Source organism: Falco biarmicus, chromosome 10 (assembly GCF_023638135.1).
Source record: "Falco biarmicus isolate bFalBia1 chromosome 10, bFalBia1.pri, whole genome shotgun sequence".
In the NCBI taxonomy this organism is placed as follows: Eukaryota; Metazoa; Chordata; class Aves; order Falconiformes; family Falconidae; genus Falco; species Falco biarmicus.
In genome coordinates this window covers 24,054,311-24,072,139 of record NC_079297.1, presented here as the reverse complement: position 1 = coordinate 24,072,139, position 17,829 = coordinate 24,054,311, and the positions used below count along the sequence as shown (strand labels likewise).

Here is a 17,829-nt window from a genome sequence, read left to right as displayed (position 1 = left end):
GAACTGACCTCAGCCAATTAAAATTATTAATAGAAAAAATACTCCAGTGTCAAAACCTGAGTACTTCAACAGCATTCTCATTGCTGTAATCAGGATTAGTTTATATTTCCTGACAACCGAGTGAGAGGCGGTCCAAACTGTAGCTTCTTGACCTTTTTCTCATTCAACACCAGGTCGAGATACTACATGAATAAAACGGGGAATGTAAAGACACATTTGTGGAGGTGGGGGAAGATGAATCGCCAGTTATGTATTGACTAACTACGGACCTTTTAAGAATGTTACTCTTTTCAAATATTGACTTTTTTTTTATTGCTTCTCTTACAATTGCAATGGGGGAATTTAAGAGCCCCACAAACTACTTTATCATATAATTAGTTTATCAGTAAATTTGGACCTCGTGCATCAATCACTATAATGCATAACCTCCACCGAGACAGAAACCAGATGTGCATGCTTCTGCTTTCTTCTTTATAGTATCTACAGCATCATTAGTGCCTATGCTACAGTTTAAATTGAATTCAGCAAAAAGCAATGGTCTTACCCCCCTGCAAGCAATCTGATACTGCTGCAGGGATAAATCAACGTTACGTTGATTGACGACTCAAACTCTTTTTCATTCCTCCCCTGTTGCTGTGTATGGAAAAGGGTGAGGTGTGATTTGTGTATGCAAAAAATAACTTTAACTAGTTAAGTATAGGAAAAAGACACTTGGTTTCACGGTAAATGCTGTAAGGTGGGCATGCTGTGACAATGACGCTGAAAGCCTCGATACGCTGAGTTAGCCAAACCAAAATCACCAGAACAGGGCCTGCCTGCCTGCTTCTGCCCCATGCAGCCCGCGGCGATGCTTTGCTTTTGAGTGCCACTCAGTCCCAATGCCTGTACCACCCAAACGGGGAAAACATAGCCGTGCCTGAGACAGTGGGAGATGCCCTTTTTCAGACACGAGAAGAGATAACTCTTTCTAGGGTCACCTGGGAATCCACAGGATCAGGATGTCTGATCATTGCATCCTGCGGATCCCATGTATTCTGAAGGTGATGGTTTATGTAGACCTCTGAGCTCAGAGTACGTCCTGCGGGCAAAGGAGCGGAGCTCTGACCAGGGCAGTGTCTCCATGTGACGGCTGTCGGTTGCTTCACAAAGTAATAAATACTTTGTGGGCCCAGTCTTTTGGGGCTCGTTCATACAAAATTCTCCTTGAAATCAGGGTCCGAATGAAAAATACAGTGCCCAGCTTGTATATGCATGAAAAATCCAAACAGATCATTATTTCCACTACTTTTTCATTTTCCCAGTAATCAAGCACTGGCTGGTAATAATCCCCAAAGGGCTGATTATACTGGCAAGATAGAGCAGCTCTCTGACCACACCTCTTCCCTGGGAAAATCTCTGCGCCGGGGCAAAAGGCAGCATGTTTGTAGCAGAGCAAAATGGGAATTTCGGCGCAGGGTTGCCTGGAATTGGCGGTTCCCACGTTCCCAGCAGAGCTGAGCTGAAAGCGTGTACCACAGAGGGAGGACTCGTCAGGCGGTCCATAAGACGCTTCCTTTCCAAAATTAAAAAACTCATTCTGATTGCAAGCAAGACTTTTTCAGAATGTGTGCCTCCTCCTTCGCTTCCGAGAACAAGCCAGCAGATGCTTCGGTGTTTTTAAAGCATGGTACTCGCCGCTGCTCATCTGCATGTCTAGTGTAGCAGGAGAAGAGTCCTTCCTCCAGGAATAAGGTGTGTGTAAGGTATTACGTTACAGCGGGTTAAAGCAGCCTCCGCCGCTGCTGTTAAGCTTGGCTGGTAGATCATCCAAATATTTGCAGGCGTGATCTTACAAACACAGCGTATTAAAGCTGTGCTGTCTTATCACCATGTAAAAAGGCTGGCTAGAAGCACACTGCCGTGGTGAACCCAGGCACCCTGCTTGCACGGTCGTACCTGGAAAGCTGAGCAAAGTCCAAAATGGGAAAATAAAACGGACACGTTAACTCGGCAAGTTCCGATCACGATCCCCGTATTGGAAATTGCACTCAGACATCCACCTGGCTGTATCACTGGAGAGAGAAGGTCATACCCGGATAGTGGGAAAAGAGGTGGCTGATGTATTCCTAATGGCAGAATTTGAATAGAGCTGCCTTTATTAGCAACTCGCTGTCAGCCAGCAAGAACTGGGCGTGATTCCTCAGCCCAGGCTGGTAGGGAGGACTTGGAGAAACTGTCTCCTTTCTCATGAACGGAGTGGATCCCGTCTGGAAATAGCTGGGACAAAAGAGGTGGAACTGTTTTCACAGCTCAGTGACACTTTTAGTTCAAACACATGAAACCAAACCCCCAAGTACAAGAAGGATGGTAATGTGGTACTTGAACATGATTTTTAAAGACGTTCTTAAAGCTGCAAAGGATATTAACCACCAGGATTGTTTCCCTTAATATATATTAAAAGCCGTTTTATGGGGAAGGCCTTAGGTGTGCTCAGATTTCAAACGCCTGGGATATTTTATTGCTTTACTGATCTAATAAATGCAGGTGTTTCATAGCAAAAGCACACAGGCAATCAGACCACCTGAAGGCAGCAATGAGTTGCACACATTGCTCCGAGGATAAATAAACGGCCACGAGTACGCTGGAGCGATCGAGCCTTTGGCGTTAATTGCAATTAGGTGGCAGTTGGGCTTTAAGGCGTAGCAAGATACTGGTTTTAACGGAGTCACAGAATAGATGGGACGTCATGGACCAGTTTTACCAGTGAGGGACCGGGGCAGGGCGGAGGCGAGGCCACGACGGCGGGTGCTGGGAGCCAGGCAGGTGGCTGTGCCAGGGCCGTGGCCGCGGCCGGCCGGGAGCATGCCATCTCCCTGTCTGTACCAAGATCAAATGGAGCCACTCAATCAGGGGATGCCATTATTGCCTCTGCCATGCAATTTCCACTATCAATAATTCACCGCGTGTGCCGCGCAGGCGGAAGGGGGAAGCGGCGGGACAGATTTTTGACCGGGGTGGGGGGGGACGGGCACACGGAGGGGCGCCGCCGAGGGGGCGCTTGGCCCGGGACACCGCGGGCACCGCGGGGCCCCCCCGCTCCGCCGGCGGGCGCTACCGCCACGGGGGGCTCCGGCTGCCGCCCCCGGCCCCGCTCCCCGGCCGGGCAGGGCCGCCCCCGGTCCGCGGGGGCTGAGCGCCCGCGCCCGCTGCGCGCCTCCGGCGAGTCACCGGTGTAACGTTACCTGGGGCGCTCATTAATAAGCAATGCCCGTTATTATCTTGATTGCATTCTTAATAGGCAAACTACGGAGAGGTCAGCGCGGGAGCGATATTTAAATGCATCGGGCTTGCTTAATACCCGGCGGAGTAAACCAATATCCCGCGGCGGCCCGACCCCCCCGCCCCGCTCAGGGCCCGGCCCCTCCGCGCCCTGCCCGCCGCTCGGGGGGCGCCGGGGGAGCGGGGGCCGGGCCGGGCGGGCGGGGCGGGGGCGGTGGCGGGGCCGGGGAGGCGGCGCGGAGGCTTTAAGCGGGGCAGCGCGGGGCGGCGCGGTGCCTGCGGCCGCCGCAGCCGCTGGCCGGAGGCGCCCGTGCGGGGGTCGAAGCCGCTCGGCGGGGAGGCGGCGGGGCCGGGCCGGGAGGCTCCCGTTGGGCGGCGGGGGTGGGGGATCCGGCTCCGCTGCCCTCCCGCCCCTCATAAAGCTTTGATGAGACACTTGAGCCGCTGCCTGTGTTGCCGGGGCGGCGGGAGGCGGCCGGTGGGACTGGGCGCCCGGGAGAGGATGTGACTTGACGGAGGGGACCCGGACAGGCTTTGTGTGGACGACGAGGTACGGGGCGCCCCGCCGGGAAACTTGCAGGGCCGGGGCGACGCGGGGAGCGGGGCGGGGAGGGCCGGGGCGGCCCCGCGCCCCTTTGTTCCCGCACCTGTCGGCGCGGCGGGGCCGGCGGAGGGGCCGGGGGGCGGGGGCGGCAGCAGCGCGCTCCGCCGCCGGCCGGAGGGGCAGCGCGGCGCCGGGCGGCGGCGGGGCAGGGGCGGCGCTCCCCCGACGGCGGCGGCGCGGGGCCGGGCGTGGGGCGCGCTCCGCCCGCGTGGCGGCGCCCTGCGCGGGGCGCGGCGGGCAGCCGTTGGGAGGCGGGCGCCGCCCCCTAGCGGCGGGCGCGCGGCCGGGCGGCGGCCCCGGCCCCTTCCCTCAGCAGCGGCGGCGGCGGCCCGGGGGCCGGGGCGGGCGGCGGGGCCCGGCCGTGGGGCCGGCGAGAGGGCCGGGGCCGCCCCGGGCGCGGTGCCGGCAGGGCGGGGAGCGCTGCACTTGCCGGAGCTCGGCCGTCGCTGGAATGTGAGGCACGCGGGGCGGCCGCACCGGCGGCGCGGTGCCGCGGGGGCCTCGCCGCCGCGGGGCGGGGGGGGGGGGGGGGGGGGAGCGGCGGCGGCCCGGTCGGTGCGCGGGCGGGGGGTGCCGCCGCCCTGGCGCGGGGCTGGCGGGCAGGAACCGGCATTAGACGGTAAATGCGGCGGGCGAAGGTGCGGTCGCTGCGCCGCCGCCTTGCGCGACCGCCCCGGTGGCTCCGCGCCCCCTCCCCGGCGGGGTCAGAAGCGCGGAGCCCCGCGCGTGCCTTGCCGCTTCATTTCTTAAGCGGTGCTGTCGGTGCCTGGGTTTCTACGTTCCGGTTAAAAACACCTACTTTTCCCTTCAGTTTATGGCAGTTTGCTGTTCTGAGGTTATGACTGTTGCCGGATCGATAGTCATTACTTATTTATGTTTCTAGTAACACGGTTCTAATGAATGCAAAGAATCTATCCTGGCGATACGCTTTCCTTAAGCAAGTATTTCTGTCATCTTTAATTCATGGGGCGAGAAGTACATGAAACGAATTTCCTCGCTGGTCTTCAAAGAGGAGCGGAGAGCCGGGCGAGGAGGTGTCACCTCGTCCCGCTCCCCGTGCCAGGGAGCGCCTCGGAGCCACCCGATGGCTTGGCTTTCGCCGGGGTGACAGCCCGACCCCGGGGGTGGCCCGCCCGTAGTCCGGGTATGGATGAACACAGGTGGAGGGGGACACTGTTGGCTCTGTCCGGCCGCGAATCCCGGTGGTTTGGCAGGAGGGGAGGCAGCAGCTGTCGGGGGGACGCTGTGGCCCCTCGCCAGCGGAGCAGCAGGGCGCTGGCTGTGTCAGCACACCCGGGGCGAGGGGAAGGGAGAAGGCGAACCGCGGCGTTCTGGCTGCTCTGGGAGAGCCGTCCCTCACCTGGGTCTCAGGGCGAACCAGCAGCTCCATTTCGACTCGAAAATACGTGAAGGAGCTGGCAGATGTCTTGGCGAGGTACTTAGTGCGACAAGAGACAGGAGCCTTTCTACAGGGCTCTGTAACTCACAACAATTTTCTGCTGTAGTACTACCACTTAATGTTCAGCTTCACTGAACCTCAGCTGGGAAAACCCATTTTTAAGTAGCCTGCCTTCTGTTCACGCCACCAGTGCTCTTTGCTTCCCAGGGCTGCAGGGTAGATCCTGCCTGGCAGTACACGGCTGTGGACTGGGGTAAACCGGGTCAGAAGCATCAAGAATGCTTTATCTGAATATGCCAGATATCGCTGGAGGAGAATGGGAAAGAGCTTTTATCTTGGAGGGGGTAAAGCTAAACTGAAAAAAAGTTTTATTTCAAGCAGCATGCTTTTAAACGTGAAGGCATTATGTTGTAGTGTAGTGCTAGGGGAGTACTACAATATGCTCAGATACTATCAAATGTAGTGCACAGATGCAAAGGATTTTAAAGACTCGTTAAAATGTGAAAGAATATAGTGGAAAATAAGGATCTGCGTGCTTTTGCTTAAAAGCTTTGCATATAGTGGCAGTGCTGAGCTGAAAGCTGCAGAGAGAAGTCCTTGCAGTACTTGTAGCGCTTTCTGCAACTGTTACTCTGGGGAAACCACAAGGATCTGCACCTTCAGCTCAGATAGGAGTACTCTGCCGGGGTGCAGGTATAAAAGGAGGTCACAAGAAACTTGCAAGTAGGAGACCCTCTCCTCCCTTCTGTGGGCAAGCCTGCATGAAGATGAGAAACAACTCGCTCTGCTGAGTGAACTCCTACTAAAAAAAAAAAAACCACCAAACAAAAATCACCACCAGCAACAAAAAGTATTTCCCGTCTCTGCCTTCCTGGTTTGTACAAAAGGCTGAAATCTTGTTCGAAGAATGTGCCCTGTGCCTACACTAGAAACCTCACGTTAAGCATTGTGTGAATTGGTGGAGGCTCCACTAGAAGAGGATATATGCTTTTAATAGGTTAATTGCTAACTTGTCTTGACGTGTTTTCAAGCATGTGTTGTGAGCACTTGGTTCCTCCTAAATAGCTAAAATGCTGCTTAATTAGGAAACTCTCAATCATTTATTAGATCAGTTCATACACTGGCATTCTTAGTAACGCTTAGCTGTGAACACCCTTTAAAAGGAAGCTTTTCAAAGCACTGAGGCTAAGCTATTTCAGTGTATGGCTGAAACGAGGTGGTAACTCCATAACCTACTGTCTTCAGTTCCAGCTAGGAAGGTGCTGTGCGTAACAACTCCCTTTTTCCCAGCAATCCAGCAGGAGGAAGCCGTACAGGTGTGTACAGAGCGAACTGCCTGATGTACGAGCTGGTGTGGGGCTGGTGGGCTGTGCGCACTGTCTGTCAGCTCCCACATCTTACTGTCTTCCTTAGCCATACCCGTTATTCACTCTTACTCTTGACTGTAAGTTCTTTGGGGCAGAGGTAGTCTCGCCTGTCTTCTGTTCCTGGTACGTGACAGGGACTCCTCAGAGCTCTTGAAGTACAAACAATAGCAGATTTTGCTATGCGTCTCTGCCATGGCGTCTTAAACTTACACTTTATCAACTTGAATTCTTATGCTACTTGGTTTGGAAACACTAGAATAATAGAAGAATAAAATGCTTTACTTTTGGAGGTAGGGGGGTGTGTGAGTTAGTAGGATAACCGTTATACTGTGGCCTCTGTCCTCTGATACAACCTCACGTTGGCGGGGTTGCTTACAATTCTGGGCTCTGAGCAGCTCGGTGAGGAGCACTGTTTGTGGGAGTTGTGTGTGCAGAACGGGACAGTCACAGGCATAAAGCATAGGGTCAGGTTCATGTTTTCCTCCTCCTCAACATTCAGGACCTAATTGTCAGGCAACTGTAGACTGGTGGAATTCAACTGCTGCACCCAATAGTAATAATCCACATAAAACTGACATAAGTCTGAAATACTGAAGATGCTGTGGACTTGACTGAATAGGCAACAGTCTTACCAAAAAAAAGCCAACCACATTTCAAGCAGAATTTCTACCCTTCGTAAACTGTGAGCAGAGGGAGCTGGCTGGGATGATGCTGATTTGATGTGATTGTAATCCTTTAGTAACACTGATACTAGTGGTAGCAGAACATCCCATTACAGCATAATTTAGGCATTGCAAATGGATACAGCTGTCTATGGATGAGTACCATGGACAACCGGAGGAAGCGAAAGGAAACTTCATTTAGTGAATTTTCATGCCCTGGTGACAGCTGCCATAAGGCTGTAGCAGTTTTATACTCTCCTCGGTAAGACTGTTGTATTTTTCAGAGAAGTCATTTTTTGAAACCAGTTAATTAGGACAGTTATTTCTGGCCGTGGCATTTGTACAGAACAGAAGGCATGATTGTTCTTATGTTTGTTTCTCAGAGTCCTTTGATCGACTAGAAAGAAGCTCTCGATGCTTTACGCTATAAACTACCTCAATACTTTGGCAGTTCATTTCTTTTCTTGTGTACTTGGTTAGGAAAACGCAGAAATTCTTGTGACTCAGCTTCAGACTACTATAAATTCTGAAGAAATGGGGGAGGGGGTCACATTTCAAATTAGAAAAGGCAATTCTAGGAGGATGGGAGGAATACTGGTTGCTAAATTTGAGATGAGCATCTCTTGGCATGTCAAAATCTGAGCAGCTACCGCCACCTAGAGATGCACGAGCCAAACACGCTGCTCTGGCTGGCTCTTGCAAAGTGTGGCTGCACAATTAAAACGAGTGAGGTTGCTAATCCAAATCACTCTCACTCTACACCAGCAAATTTAGTGTATGCATGCGGGCTTTTTTAATTTTTTTAACCCTGTGACCAAGGTGGTATTTTTCTTCGTTGTGTGGCATAATTAGGTTAACAAGAAGCACTGCTTTCAGTAAAGCATTTGCTGGCTGGACTTTAGGCTACACCTAAAGAAGTATTTGCAAGTCAAACTTACACTGCCTTGTTACAGCTGTTGGTGAGACTCGATAGCGTGTCCAAAACTTGCACCAAAAAAATGCAGTGTAGAACTAGTCCCTTAAGGATTTGAGTTGGGTTGGCACGTGGGTGTGTTTGTTCCCCATCCCATCATTGAAGCCTACTTGGTAGGTGGTGTCCTTTAGTAGATATTTGGTGGAACGGGGAAAAAAAATAAATCTGACTTCCTTAGTATAACGACTCAGCAGCCTTTAGCATGATTTCACTAGATTCAGGATTTTCCCAATTTAAAAACTTAAACGAAGTGAAACTGGGCATGAGGTATCTGTTGCTACTTCAAGTCTAACAACATGGAATATGCTTTTTATATCTGCCCCTTGGTTCTTAGGACATAGTTTCCTGTTTTGGAGCTCACAGCCTCTGATTTTTGTTTTGTACATCAGTCTTTGGCTATAGCGGGTTTTTCCTCTGCATTTGGGAGAGAAGAGTAAGCACTGTTCCCTATTTAATTTGTGAGGAACTACTTATAAAAAGAAACAATGTGCCTTTTTTACCCACTGAACTGCTAATCTTATCTGCAATCATTTCCGTTTGACTCTTACAGACACACAGTACATTTCAGGGGCTTTTATAATAACTGTTAGCTTATGGCTATCAAATGCCCAGCGGAGTAAGAAACCCCACAGAACTAAACCTCAGCAGGAGCTGATCGCTTCCATCTCGCAGAGCCTTGAAAATGCAAAGCAGTGGTTGATTGCAGGTACTGCATATCTGTCCAGGTGATGGTTTTGATACCTTCTTAAGATACTTGAAATCTGTTAGTGTAAAGTATATCGTGATTAAGTACTTAATGTATAGCTTCTGAGGGAACAGAGTTCTCCCGTGGGGAAACTGAGGAGCTGTGATACCGGCGTATTTGCCATTCAAGTCGGGAGGCAACTGCATACTGTTTATACCGTATCAGGGTGTATGAGAGAGTTGTTGTACCAAAAAATGTTTGAAAACGTGCCCTTGACTCACTTGGATTCCATATCCAACCTCAGTCTTCCCAGTACATGCACTGGGCTGCAGGTAGGCTTGTCATCCTTTGCACGCACATAGCACAGCAGGAGGAGTCCAGGAAAAGATTGAACTAGGCAAAGTCTTGAGCAAAATGCTGTTATTCTCTTTATTAACTCGGCATGCAAAAGACTTGGAGCATGTTGCTGCAGTTAAGGCTGTAACAGTAAGAACAGGACTAGGTTATCTTTTTTTTTTTCCCCTCCCCCCAGAATTCTGTAATACATACCTTATAAAAGAGAGTGAAGCTTAATCTTGTGCCAATTCTAGCACATGTTGTGCCTGATCTAACATGATCAAAACACTGCTTTCTTTAAATGTAGCAGCTCCTGGAGAAATGCAGTTTTGTCTAGATGAAGGAATTAAAGGTTATGATCTCCGGATTCCTTAGTCCGTTATGCCATTTACTTTCTAAGCTTGATGCAACTTTTAGTAGCCATATGGTTTAGTTTACCCTTCTTTATACTGGCCATAGCGCTCTTGGTGAGTGTTCAGTAATGGATATACCGAGATGAAAAGAAAGGAAAACTAAACTTTATTCAAGGGCCGGATTATTAAGTAAACCAACCTCCCCTCAGTCATAGCTGTCACTGCACCACAGAAGCGTATGGACGCTGTCGGGATGAGCGACAGGACTTGTTTTGCAGTATTTCTAGATAATTGTGCCTGCTGGCTGCCTGCATTAAGACTTGGATCTTCACTTGCTATTTACATTCCTTTTGACTTGATAATCCAGTTTGACTGAGCCGTAAATGCCAAGAGAGAAATACTATTTGATAGAATTTGTACTGAAAGCCAGTGTGAGTCCAAGGAGGAAGCAAAGCCACTAACAAGTTCAAGCTGGCAAGGGTGACTTAACCAGAACCCATGCCAGGAAACTGCGGTGAAGTACGAATTTGCTGCTGAACATCATGACTGCCCTTTATCTTTATAATGGGCTGAACCAAAATGAGAAATAAGCACATCTGAAGTTCTCTGGTTTTGCTCTTCCAGATATAAACATGACAGTTTATGTCAATGTCATGATTTATTCTTTTGTTGTTGGCAGCCTATGTCCTGCAGGCTGGTGAAGAAGGATTGTTTTTATTTAATGGAGGCAAAGAAGGATGTTTCACATCTCATTACAGCAGCAGGGTACTTAATGGTACGATGCTGGCAAGTTGCTGCCAATGAAATGGTGCTGCTTTACCTGTTCTTGCAGAAATACAGAATTTGTGTTATGACTAGCAAAACAATGTCAGAAAATGAGTGTTCCCCTTAAAAGCTAACGATTGACGCCTGGATTTAAAAAAAAGAGCAAAGCTACCTTCCTTGGAAGACTCATTTTAAGTCCTTTTCTCTCTCGGTTTTGCATTAATGATTAATTTCTGCTGCCTCCTCTGCAAAACTTTTCTGCCATTGTAACTGCAAATGTTGTAGGAATGTTAACAATGAACAAGGATGGTGCAAAAGGCTGAGTGAGTCAATTCCACATACCTCTATTAAGAAGAAAAGGCAGAAACAAGATTTATGAGGAAACTACTTTGAGGTCTAAGCCTCCAAAGAAGTCTGCCTCCAAGTCTGAAGCTAGATACAACTTCTTGAATTCCATAGCCCTCAAGCGTGAAGTCATATCACCTGTACTTTATCAGTTTTGTTCAACATATGATTGTATGGTTTTTTTCCTTCCTCCGATTGCTGTAACTGTTATGAAAACGATAGAATCTTATGCTTGAAAATACTAGAAATTATTTGCCCTGCCTTTAGCTAATAGAAGGTCAAGTATTCAGTGAGAGCTAGAAAACACACCAAACAGCTTCTGTGTCTACTCAAAATTGAACACTTTGGAGCAAACCTTCAGTCACAGAGCACCACCAGACCTGTTGGTATTCAAACTGTACTCGCTAGAAAATGACTGCAGGGGAACTGCCGATATCTTGTGTATCTTGTACTTAGTCACGTGCAGGTATACTTCAAAACACGACCTGTGGTTTTGTCGAGGACAGTCCTGAGCCATTTCTATTTTAACAAATTCTGTGGAGATGCATTGGAAAAAAGAGGACCAAGTTCCAGTCATCTTTTTTTTTTTTCCTTTTATTGTTTTGATGGGGATGGTGCTGCTATACTGGCTTCACCCCTGTAAGCACTGAGCATCCGTATTACGAGTGTGCATAGCCTTGCTCTTCTCAGTCTTGCACGAATTAAGCTGACCTTTGGTCCCTTGCAAACTCCCTGGTTTGTGTTTATAGGGCTGGTAAATACCTGCTTGAGCAGTAGTAGTTCTCCATGGGAATGAGTCTCTCCTGAATTTCAAGGCCTATTTGCTGCAGGTAAAAGCAGCCTCTGGATGACATTGTATTACATTTCAAATCCAACTTCATAGAGGTTTTAATGGTGAGGAATGCTTCTGTTTTCCCACTAGTTTTGCTTTTCTTGTTCTTTGTTATGTAATGGTTGAGCCCACAAATGAGAAGCATGAGGCTAAATGCTGAAGAACGAAGGAAGAAACAAAAAGCCATATGGCAATAGCAGGAGGTCCTGCCACCCCACCTTAGGCTCGTGACAACATGCCCTACATTTAACCTACAGTCAGGAACTAATTAACAACACAGATGGAAGTGAGCTAGCATATGTATTCAAAATAATACCCCTCAGGTTTTAATCAGCTGCCCTGCCTCTTCCTAGGTTAGACATCTAAGTTACCGTGGAGGGATTTGCAAAATACGGGAATGATGCCTGTGGTTAAGGCAGCTTTGCACCATGGCTGGAGTGAGGGCTGGGGAGCAGGGGCTTCCCTCGTCTCCTCTGGTCTTGCTGTGCAGTCTGGGGTGGGTTCTATAAACACCTTTATGGGCCTCCGCCTCCCCAGAAGGAAAATAGGATTTCTGGTGTTTTTCCTCGTCACCGAAGTTATGCTGAGATTCAGTGTTTGCAAAGCACGTTGGAAGCTTTGATAGCGTCTTCTCTCTGAGAAATGTCATACGAGTGGAGAGTTGCAGCACCATAAGCACTGGGTCTCTCCGCTCTTGCAACTTCTAAGTGTGGTTTTCCTGGCTAGAACTACTAATTATCTCTGATCAAACAGCTCTGCTTTTGATTTTGAATAGGATGGTGACTTCCAGATACTCGATTTTGTTGTGCAGAGGTTTGGGAGAGGGAGAACACTCAGCCGTTTTCAACAGGCTAATTGGGTAATTTAACGTTTCTCCTTTTAACTTTCTCTTTCCTCCCCCCACCCCAGCTATTTGAAGAGAAGCTCTCCTTCCCCGCAGGGCTTACGTGAAGCCACAGGTATTGAAGTTTTCCTGGAGAAGTGTTTATTTAATGGCTGAAATCCCATATACAAACCTACCCTTTGGAGCTTAAGGGCTCTGACGGCGAGACCGGGATGCTGGCAGTGAAGCCGCTTCTCCGGCGGGTTGGCGTGCGCGGGAAACAGGACACCCAAGCGCCAGCGAGGAGTGAGGTGGTGTTGGGCTGCATTGTGCATACTTCTCTTTATAGGCATGTCTGGGCTATTTATGTGCTTTATCAGTGGGGGAAGGGAGAAGCTAGCCTGCACACCTAGAAAGCTTTTTTTTTTCCTTCCTCTTTAAAGTGTAATTATTACCAAATATGCATGTATCCCTCAGGAATCCAGAGCGCGAGGAAGCTGTTTTGCTGAAACCTGTCACATTTTGTTGGGATGTGGCTATTAGCTATAGTTTAGGTGTTGGCCCCGTCTAATTTTATGACAGCATAAATACTGGGCCACCTTTACAGCTGGTATAAATCTATGAACGAAGCACTATGGATTTACACCAGGCAGTGTCTGTCTCCACCAGAATTAGGTCTGCAGGAACATATTGTTTCAATGAACCTCAACATTTTTTTGTGGAAATAATTTCCCGTGATGCCATAATGTATAGTTACATCTGGTGGCAAGTACAGAGAGTCATGAACCAGGTAAACTTCATGTTTAATTGAGGAGGGGGAGGACCCCATGTCTGTGTAATTTGCAGGAACCGCAGTGTAATGCTCTTCTGTGAGAGCAATTGCGCCTCTATGCAACTGGGAGAAGGCAGGAACCTGATAATTTTTTTTTTTCCCGCAAAGGTGCGGGTTTTTCTCTTTCTTTATGATCCATTAAATGTTTTTTACCTTGAGCAGTGCAATTAATGAAGCTTGTTTTCAGACACTTGCGTCTTTGCCAGAGGTACCTGCTCACCCCTTCTAGTAATTCCAACCCCTTTTCCTTGGTGGAGCTTGTGAAAGGGAAGCAACAGTACACAGTGTTGTAATTCTGCACATGGGTAAGCCTACGCATCGGAGTTTGCCTCGCTAAGGATGGAGCTGCAGGGAGCTGCTTTGGGTGGGTCTTAGCTACTTGTGTGCCAGTTACAACACGTGATGGTGGAAATAGTGTTGTCTGTGAAACTTGTATCCCTCTATTGAACCCGGTTGAAGTTGGCCCCCAAATTATAAAGCTAGATTAGGGATAGAGAACCAGGCATAGCAATTTCAAAAGTCTTGTTTCAACAGGAAACCACTTAAAAGGTGGGGGAAAAAAAAGCTGGAAGCTATAATGCTTTGAAACCTGTGGTGTGCTGCATTGTCATAGTAAAGTAACAGTGGTGAAAGTGCACTTCTTACCAACGTGTTTTCAATGCAGTTGTGTTAACATAATATCCCAACGGAGTTATCTCCAAAGATAAAGCCATTGTTGCAGCAGGACACATGCAGTGCTGGCTGCCCACTGAGGTGGGTTAGATTCCTAATGAGTATATCAGTGTTCAATACAAATTCCTCATTATTCCATTACTGTAGATTGAGGTGGCTTTGCAAACTTAGATTTCTGCTCCTGGTCTGGTGGTTCCCATGTAACTTTGGACTTGAATGCTCCCAGAAGCTGCTCTGGTACCTCGGTGTAAGCTCTCATCCCTTGCCCTGTCTACGGAAAGTATTTCCATGGAGATGCCGGGCTAACAACTGGACTGAGCATGTGTTGAAAGAAACCTGCACGCGAGGGCAGGCAGCCAAAAGATGACTGATAACACCACTGGCAAATGCAGGCATATTGTTAATACCTGTCAGGGCTCTGACAACAGGCATTTCCAGTTCATGGTTCACGCACATCACAACACACTGATCTGCTTCATTTCAAGGGCTGGCTGTGGCTAAAAGGAAGGCATTCTTACAGCAATGCCACACACAGTCAGGGTCTCAGCCAAGGTAAGCGTCTTGCAACAAAGAGATATAGCCCTTCCTCTCCTCCCTTACCCTAGGGAAAGCGCTGCCTGCCCAAACCATTGTAACTGCTCCATCTGATGCTTGTGCTTTTTAACCATTGATTCGCCTTGGCTAAGCTTCACTTAGGTTCCTGTTGAGTGCATAATGTTCTATAGGTCCTAGGAAGCTTGCCACTTGCAGCAGAAGCGATGGGTGCGTGGGATGTTTTACATGCTGTTCAATAGTTTATAGGCACTTGTAAGATCCAAGCTCAACTGATACAGCAGCTTCTGGGTTGTTCCCGGGCTGCTGGACACATGTCACAGTACAAAGGATCCAACTCACGCTAGTTTGCATGCAACGTGCTCCATTCTGTTCCTCCTCTTGGGTGCCAATTATCCTTGCCTTCAGCGGGAGCTTCGTGTGTGTACTTGGCAGAGTAGCTCGGTCCTGTGACGATTCAGCACAGCATTTCATACCAAAGAGCCAGAGTGAAATGGAGCACAAACCGCAGATGCTGCTCAAAGGTCTGAGGTCCTGCCCTAACGTTCTTCCATGCACGGGTTGAATCAGCGTTACATAAAGCTCTAGTGGCTATCGGAGCAAATGATTTCGGAGAACTGTAATTATCTTCTCCCATGGAGGAACCAGAGAGTATATTGACACAAAGTAATTATTTCATGGAATGGTTTTGTGGTTGTTTTTGTGGTGTTGTGGTGGGTATTATGTAGCCTATTCTATAGGTGAACCTTGCTTTCTCAGAGATTGCATAATGTTACTTCTGAATGACCACGGTAATGGCATAAGTGTATCTTGATGTATACTCGAGAAAGATTAATGCAGCTCTCTAAGCCTGGAGTCAGTTTTGAAATTGGGATTTGCTAATGCTTAGGTTTTAGGCTTGGATGTCATGTTCCTGCTGTATAGAATTTCTGGCATGGCAATGGGAGTGTGGTGTGTTACCCTACTCACGATACTCCCGATGAGCAAAAAATAAACCTCCTGGTAGTGCTTTTATTGGGGGAGGACTTTCACTGCATACCTTGGTATTCCAATGGGAAATTTAGGCAACAAATGTTGTGGTAGAGCATGTTGTGTTTGATAGGTAGAGCGGCATGCATGCAGATCCCCTTTCGGAGCCGGGTTGGTTTGCAAACCCGTTGTGGTGTGAGTGCCCCGTGTGCGGGATGCTGGACAAACAGCTGGAAGGGCAGCGTGTGTGGCACCGGCTCAACAATCGGTTCCCATTGTCGAAGGATAAAAATAGTGCACATCTGTTCTCTTCCGTGGCCATTGTCTCCCTGAAAGCTCCGATAGCATCTGTGAGTCTGGCCTCCTATTCCTTCACCGGCGCCTACTGCCAAAACTCACCCTGCCTGTTTCCTGGTATGGGCAGAATGGGTCTGAGATCCATCCGACAGAAATCCTGCTGGGAACTCCTTGTAGTCCTGCACTTGGCCAATTTAAGTATAAGCATGCTTGTAATGAGGAGACTGTCTGGTCTGCACCCGTTAGAGCAGCTGAGTTCACTCTCTCCCTTGGAGCTTTGAAGCAAGTGTGCCCTTTGCATGGCTGTCAGAGCGTCCAGAGGTATGACGGAAGCTTGTAGGAAACTCTGATACACAACTCTGTGAAAGATCAGGGGTGTAATGTCATGGCATTATTAGTTTGCCATTATTTTCTCTGGGTTCTTTCCCACCTCTGGTTGACAGGCCCAGCTGTGATTTGTGTATCACAAAATTTGGGGGAAGAGTCTGATAAAACCTCAGAACCCCAGAACCCCCCAGCAGTGCTTTAAACAGATGCATACTTCTCCCTCGCCAGTGTCGGCATTGCTGGAGTTTCTTTGCTCTCAGAAGCTGTACCATGGGCAATATTTAGCAACATAAGATGAAAGCAAATTTCTCCTGTTAAAAGTTGTCATTCACAAATTACTTGTAAAATTGCTTGCTGTTTATCTTAGTTTTCAGAATGGTTCTTAGTCTCTGCCATCTCTGGCATTGTGGCTAAGTAGACTTTACCACCTTCGGGAAAACCAACATGAGAATAAAAATAAAATGGTTTTCTTCTTCCTGATGTGAAGCACCAACTTACAAGCATACAAATTGGATGTGGGTGTGCATGTGTATGAACTGGGGGGGAAGGTGCTTTATTTTCAGTAATAAAAAGTAATTATATAGTCAGCTGCCTAAATAGCCGCAAGGATAACCAGAGTGTGTCAGACATCCAGTTATGCATGTGTTAAAGGTTAATACTATTTGTTCTCAGTACACTTAGTCTTTGCAGATCATGTGCTGACATGCATCCCGTTTTGGTATCTGTTCACGGACTCTGGTAATGATGCGTAGAGCAGGAACTCATGCCTGTGCCATTCGGTTGTATTTAGTAAATTGAACTTTTGTATAAAGGTCTTAGAAAATGGCAAGGCAGAAAATGAATGTCGCCTTGCTGCTAATTTTATCTTCCACCACACACTCCTTTCTGGAGATTAAAAGCATTATGAATCTATTCACTACTGAAAGTTATTTCATGGCACATACCAGGATGCAGAACAGCAAGTACGTGCTCACAGCTGTTCTTCGGGTCTCTCTGCTGGAAATACAACCTGTTAAGCTGCCAGATTTCTGCTTAAAATAACAAAAAACAACGGAATAAAACAATTAACCGGTGAATCCTCATTAAATACAAATACTGAAATAAATAGTACAGCTAGGTAATTGACTGCATATGTAAACTAGCTGTAGATAATTGACATGACCTTCATTTAATGAGCCTCCTTCCCATTAGTGGAGACGAGTGCCACAATTATGTGCCCTTATTCTAGCTGTAGCTGTGTGGACTTTGTTGAAGTACAAACTAGGTCACGTCTTCCTGAGATCTGGTCCATGGTGGGTGACCTCTTTTCATTGCTTCAGCTTTGCTATGCTGCATGAGAGAAGGAGGGATGCTCTTGCAGCCATGAGAATGGATGGCGTTCAGGAAGCTGGTCTCTGGTGTGATTTCCGACAGAGACGTCTTGTGTGACCTGAGGGAGCAGCTGAAGGCTGGGTCTCATATGAGGAGGCTAGCATATATCTGTCTTAGACAAATTAGCGGGTGTATACAGCAATCTGTGGAACAGCAACTGAACCAAGATTGTCTCTCCTGGAGAAGTCTTTGATCTTTTATGTCCAGTGACGTAGCCGAACGGGAGGAATGCAGAAGAGCTGCAGCCTTTTCAGATGTTGTTCCTAGAAGGTGGGCAGTAGAGACCTGAACCTGTTACAGCTGTGGAGGGAGGCGATGAATGCACGATAAGATTACAGATTGCGACTGTATCATCAGTGATTCTATTTAGTGTTTTCCTAGCTTTATGTCTGACTGAAAGTGGCTAC

The 17,829-nt window shown here is 48.2% G+C and overlaps 2 protein-coding genes across 4 annotated transcripts in view; one reads left to right on the top strand and one right to left on the bottom strand.

The window, feature by feature from the left end:
- BDNF (brain derived neurotrophic factor) overlaps window positions 1-17,829 on the top strand; it is a 40,715-nt gene that overhangs the window by 15,344 nt on the left and 7,542 nt on the right. Inside the window, exon 1 of one of the 3 annotated variants that reach the window (XM_056355100.1) lies at window positions 3,709-3,808. The exons of 1 other annotated variant lie outside the window; for it this stretch is intronic. The gene's annotated coding sequence lies outside the window, so the exon portion shown is untranslated. Of the gene's footprint in view, window positions 1-3,708; window positions 3,809-4,210; window positions 4,316-17,829 lie in introns of those variants that run through there. One more of the 3 variants, XM_056355102.1, reaches the window with a different exon arrangement.
- Window positions 2,936-5,252, bottom strand: LOC130156208 (basic proline-rich protein-like). Its single transcript, XM_056354509.1, has 3 exons — window positions 5,223-5,252; window positions 3,525-3,905; window positions 2,936-3,193 (listed from the first exon to the last, which is right to left on the bottom strand). The coding sequence occupies exons 1-3, from the start codon at window positions 5,250-5,252 to the stop codon at window positions 2,936-2,938; spliced, it is 669 nt and encodes a 222-aa protein (XP_056210484.1).